Source organism: Tarenaya hassleriana, unplaced genomic scaffold, assembly GCF_000463585.1.
Source record: "Tarenaya hassleriana unplaced genomic scaffold, ASM46358v1 Cleome122, whole genome shotgun sequence".
Classification (NCBI taxonomy): domain Eukaryota; kingdom Viridiplantae; phylum Streptophyta; class Magnoliopsida; order Brassicales; family Cleomaceae; genus Tarenaya; species Tarenaya hassleriana.
Window position 1 is genome coordinate 274,662 of NW_010962614.1, and position 6,064 is coordinate 280,725.

Genomic DNA, 6,064 nt, shown 5'->3' on the forward strand with positions numbered 1-6,064 from the left:
CCATGCATCATGGAGATTCTCCCCATCCTCTTGCACAAAAGCATTAATCCGATTCCTCGCATGTTGAGTCTTGGTAGGGGAGTAGTATTGCATAAGGAACTGTTCTTCCATCTCATCCCATGTCGAGATAGAGTTTGGCTCAAGAGTGTAGAGCCAATCTCTAGCTCTCTCCGTAAGCGAGTAGGGGAAAGTTTCAAGGAATACGTCTTCAAGAGCAATCCCCGGTCCCTTCTTGATTGCCTTACAGTCCATCTTGAAGTTTGTAAGGTGAGCATTCGGGTCCTCGTTTGGTCTCCCACGGAAACTCATATTGTTGAGCATTTGAATGCATTGCGGTAAGAGTTCAAAATCTTCCAGTGGTCTCCGGCTGACGCATGACAGTAACTGAGTGTACTTCGGTTGTGTGTATGTTCGAAGCGTTCTAGGGGGTGCTTGGGCTGGACCTCTTTGGGCATCGACCCCTCTCAACAGCTCTTCGGCCATATCGGGTTGTTCTCTTCGTGTGTTGTTCTCTCTCAGCATTTCTTCGGCCATTCCCCACTGTCTTTGCTGTCTCCGAGCAAAGCGCAGTGTTCTTTCTATTTCGGGGTCGAAGACGAGTTGATCTCTCCGGTGGTACTTCTTGTCATGCACCGGAAGAGCTGCACACCAAAGAGACAAAACGAACCGAGTGTGCTGTGAAACGGTAGGTACTTCTTGTCATGCACCGGAAGAGCTGCACACCAAAGAGACAAAACGAACCGAGTGTGCTGTGAAACGGTAATGACTCAAATTAATCCAAGCAAAAACCCAAGCAATGGTGATCTAGCAAAAATCTAGACTAACACGAAAACGCCTAGTCCCCGGCAACGGCGCCAAAAACGTGATGCGCACGCACCGAGTCTTATATTTAGTACCCGATTCGTACCACTATCCGCAAGTATACGGTAGTTGTAGTAACGGGGTCGAACACGAGGACTAGGTTGTGTTAATCTATCCCTAAGCTAGATTGATGGTTAAATAAAAATATGATTTGTGATGAGTGTCGGAATACAAGAAAGCAAGCAAAATTAACGGGTTGTAAAACGATGGAATTGAGGCGTTGTGGGTTCGGGATCCCTCAAGAATTGCACGGACGGTTGATGATGCTACAATACCTACGGGTTTATCTTCCAAAAGGGGGTTTCAAGCACTTCATCTAGGGTTTGTCTCTCCCGAGCTTAAACTCACTACCTAGAGGATCGATTCACCCATTTTCCAATGATCCAAATGATCTCTAGATGCATTAACGTACCCCATCATGAACCCTAAGCAAGCTAAGCCATCTCCCAATGTGAATAACTCACTCATTCGATGTTTGGTTCTAAACTTCATCCCCATATCCCTATGATCAATGTGTTCTAACATCATACCAACTAAGATTTCGCCAAAGTTGATAGCATTAAGTACAAAACATCAAACCCATGGAAGATTAAGCATAGATGTCCATACAAAAGTGGGGATCCTTCCCCCACAACAAAAGTTACTACTCCATGCCTAGGGTTTCAAAACAGAAAGCAAAATGAAGAAACATAGAAAGGGAAAAGAGAAGCTCAAGATGTCTTCAATGGTAGTCTTCTTCTTCTCCAAGTTTCCTAGGTCTCCAAAATCTCCCTTTTCACTTCTCCAAGGTGTTTTTCTTCAAGTTGGTCGAGTCCCCCCTCTCTCTCCTCCAAAATCCCTTTTTTTGAAAGTGCAGCAGCTAGGTTTCTCCTCAAAAATCGAGCTTTTCCTTTTTGGGCCTGATTTAATAACGGGCGGTCGCTCACTTTTTCTTCAGGGTCGCCCGTTTTCATCTTCAGAGTCGCCCGTTTTCTGGTTCCGGGAGACCGCTCGTTTGTTCGAGCGACCGCTCGTTCTTCATTGCGTACGGTCGACCGCCTGGTTTCTTGAGCGACCGCCTCTCCCGTGATTTCAGCGTCGAGCGACCGCTCGATTAAATGGGCGGGCCACCCATTTTCTCTGATCAAATTCTACCGCCCATTTTCTCTGATCAAATTTCCGGGATAAATTTCGCTAATGGGCGACCGCTCAGCAAAATGAGCGGGCCGCCCATTTTCTCTGAGCCTTCCGGGACTTCTCGATTCTGCTCCTTTTCCGTGCCTTGTGCGTGAATGTCCTCGTTTGATCATCCTGCATGAAAAATGGAGAAAAGAATCCTACCCATGACCGTCTAACGTCCTATTATGAAAGGTATGTGCAAAGTATGATGTAAGACGTTAGAAAAAACCAGTGAAAATCTCGTGTGATCAGACCCCCCAGTCATCCCCAAGATAAAGTTCTCGCAAGGCATACCTAAGTAGCAGCACTTCTTCCACTCGTACCAAATCAGCTTCTCTTCTGGCAAACATATAGCTCGAAAAGAACAGGTGTAGGAACCTCAGTGTAGGATGTCTTATGAGATGTGCAGGAAGGTTCTGCTCGTACTCCTCACTGGCGATTTCCTCCCAGAATTCCTGGAGAACTGCTGAACTTATGTGTGGGAACTCATAAGTGTCCCGAAAGGGCAAGCCTAAAATATCTTCCATCTGGTGAGTGATAAGTTTGTGATCCTTATTCTGAACCCTGAAAACACAGTATCCATCCTCAATAGGTCCATTGATAGGCATATAGTAATTGTAGGTGGATAGGAACTCTAGTGTAAGTTCCCTGTAGGATTCCTCTTCGGCTGAATAAATCATGTACCATCCTGCTTGTCTCATTAGGGTTGCCGCTTGAGATTCCCATCTCCCAAAGTGACTTCCTATCATTGTCTCATTAGGGTTGCCGCTTGAGATTCCCATCTCCCAAAGTGACTTCCTATCATGGATATGCTTCTGAATCTAGTAGGGACCAAGGGAGTGTTCTGGAGATTCCCATGCAATTTCCTTTGGAGTGTGGATTCAAATCTCAGCGGTTTGATATCATGACTTGGGACTTCAGTGATTTCCCTCAGCGGATATATGTGCGTGTTCGTGCTCAATGAAGCAAAGTGGGGGTGATCATACCCCATGATGTCGCCTTAGCGAAAGAGATCGATGTTTGGCTCGTGTTTTGATGTCGCAAATCTAGGTGTATAAATTTGATCAAGTAATAATATCCTAGACTCAACAATTAACCGCAAGTGTACGGATCGTGTGTAGCAACTAGGGTCGAACACAGGGATAAGTAAACAACTGAATCAGATTCCAATCCAAATCTAGATCTAGAGAAAATATTAGAATGATGAGAATGTATCAAAAGCAAATAATAAAAACAAACGATAAACTATCAATGGAAAAACACTGCAGGCTTCGGGATTGCTTTACATACAAGGGTCTTTCAAAAGATGCAAACTCAGTGGTTTATCTATCCAATTCAGGGAATTGAAGCCCTAAGTTGAGATTAACCCTCTCGAGTCTAACCTCACTATCCAGGCTTTATCCTACTAATCTCTCGATTCAATAGTCTAAAACCCTGGATGCATGAACTGATACACGCACGGAGCCAAGGAAGTCTCGCTCGTTTCCTTCGGTAAAATGCGGTTTGTACGTGCGTGTCTTATGTTGCCTTTGGGTAACGAATGCAACTAGCTCGAAACTAGGGGACACTTGGAGACTCACTAAGGTATTCCTGTGGTTAGATTTCAAGAGGATATCCAGGCCAAAGGGCACTCGGAGTCCTTAGAAATCAACACACAAGTCGGACTAAAACAGAGCACTCGAGAGCACTCGGTTTAGGTGATAGATGGAAGGGAAGTTCCAGACCAAAGGGCACTCGGATGATTCCCAATTTTTGATGGAAGATAGGGGTATGAAAGAGGATTAAAAGAGCTAACCCAACCTTGAATCCACCACGGTTTGTCCTTGCACAAGGGTGACACACACACACACACGCAGAAGGCGATACTCTCGGACACACCAAGAAGAAAAAGCAAATATGCAACTCGATTTCTATCAATTCAAAGTCTGCTCATTCTTGACATACAAGGCCTTTAAATAGGCTTGAAACACAGAAGAAAGCAAGGGAAATTCGTGCATAAGGAGGAGCTAACAAAACATTAAAGAAAGGTAATGGAAAACAAGACACCATAAAGTAAGGAAAAAGCGGAAAGTTGGTGGAAGTGGATGTGTAACGTCTTGCAACGGCTAGGAGGCTTAAAGAAGTTCTTCATGAGGTTGAAATCATGTAGAAAACATCCCCAATTCGTGCTTGCTAAAGGTGGGCCGAAATTGGGTTCAAAGGTGGCACCATATCCTCTCCAATGGGTTGGTATCTTCTTGGACTTGTGTAGAATATGTTTGGGCTCTTTGGGCTTGGATCTTCAGCCAATTTATTGAGAATACATTCTTCAAATATCTTTTTAGGAGCCCAGGTGTTAGTCCACGAAATCTTAAGTGTTGGACAACACAAACTCCAAGACATTGCAATGGTTTGTGCTTGTTGCCGCTATCGTGTCCTTTGCATTGTATGGCCCCTTGTCGGATGTTTTGATCAGCCATTCTTCAACATATGCATTGATCTTTGAACGTAGGCTTCGAGTCCTTTGTCTTGTGAGTGGAGGTATGGGAATGGTTGGCATGGTAAGCTCGGTGTTCACTTCTTCTCCTCCTATAGCGTCTATGGCATCGTCTTGCTTCTTGTTCGGGTTTTGTTCGTCATCGTCCATGTCTTGGTTGACGTCCTCATCATTGCCTCCCCCTTTCAAAGGTTTTGCCCTCAAAACTGAATCTTCTGCATCAAACGGAAGTAGGTCAGCTACATTGAAAGACGAAGAGACATTATACTTACCTGGTAACTCCAAACGGTAGGCATTGTCGTTGATCTTCTCCAAGATGCGGAATGGTCCGTCTCCTCTTGGGGCTAGCTTTGAGCTCCTCTTGTTTGGGAATCTTTCTGGCCTAAGATGCAGCCACACCCAATCCCCGACTTCAAATGACACCTTCTTACCTCCCTTGTTGGCTTGTCGTGTGTATTGCTCGGTTTTTCTTGCGATGTTATCACGAACTTTGGCATGTAGCTTTTTGATAGCATCTGCTTTCTTCTCCCCATCAAGGCTGATCATATCTTGGTTTGGAATTGGTGACATATCTAGCGGTGTCAATGGGTTGAAACCGTAGACAACTTCAAAAGGCGAATGCTTTGAGGCGGAATGCGTTGCTCGGTTGTATGCAAACTCAACGTGTGGTAGACACTCTAGCCAATTCTTGAGGTTGTTTCCTATTGTTGCTCGAAGTAATGCAGCCAATGTTCGATTTACGACCTCGGTTTGGCCATCGGTTTGCGGGTGACAAGTTGTTGAGAAGACGAGCTTTGTCCCAAGCTTTCTCCATAATGTCTTCCAAAAGTAGCTCAAAAATTTTGAGTCTCGATCAGACACAATACTTCTTGGCAACCCATGCAAGCGAACCACTTCCTTGAAGAACAAGCCGGCGATGTGTGAAGCATCATTCGCCTTTGCACATGGAATGAAGTGTGCCATCTTCGAGAACCTATCCACAACAACAAAAATGGAATCCTTGTTCTGGATTTTTGGAAGTCCAAGAACAAAGTCCATTGATAAATCAGTCCAAGGACAAAATGGAATTGGAAGAGGAAGATACAAACCGTGCGGGTGTGTCTTAGATTTTGCTTGATGGCATATAATGCATCGAGCGACAAATCGTTCGACATCCCGTTTGAGATGCGACCAAAAGAAGTGCTCCTTGACCATCACAAGTGTTTTCTCGACACCAAAATGTCCCATGAGAGCTCCTCCATGAGCCTCTTGTAGAATGAGATCCCGCAACGAGCATTTCGGGATGCATAGTCGTCGTTCCCGAAAGAGATAATCGTCCTCCATGTAGAACAGTCTGTGAGCTCCCTTAGTGCACTCCTTATAAATATCTCCAAGCCCGAGCATTTTTGCCTCCATGATCGTAATCAAGGCATGTCGCCTTGACAATGCATCGGCCACCGCATTGTCTTTGCCCTTCTTGTATTTAATCACGTACGGAAAAGTCTCGATGTATTCTAGCCATTTAGCATGCCTCCTCTTGAGTGTTGATTGACCCTTGAGATGTTTCAATGTCTCATGGTCGGTGTGGAT

General features: G+C 44.9%; 1 protein-coding gene across 1 annotated transcript in view; it reads right to left on the minus strand.

The window, feature by feature from the left end:
• Window positions 1-4,369: 4,369 nt before the first annotated feature.
• The window catches only part of LOC104807077, a 9,636-nt gene continuing 7,941 nt past the window's right edge, over window positions 4,370-6,064 (minus strand). Inside the window, exon 6 of the mRNA XM_010532192.1 lies at window positions 4,370-6,028. Coding sequence (XP_010530494.1) covers window positions 4,370-6,028 — 1,659 coding nt within the window. The remainder of the gene's footprint in view (window positions 6,029-6,064) is intronic.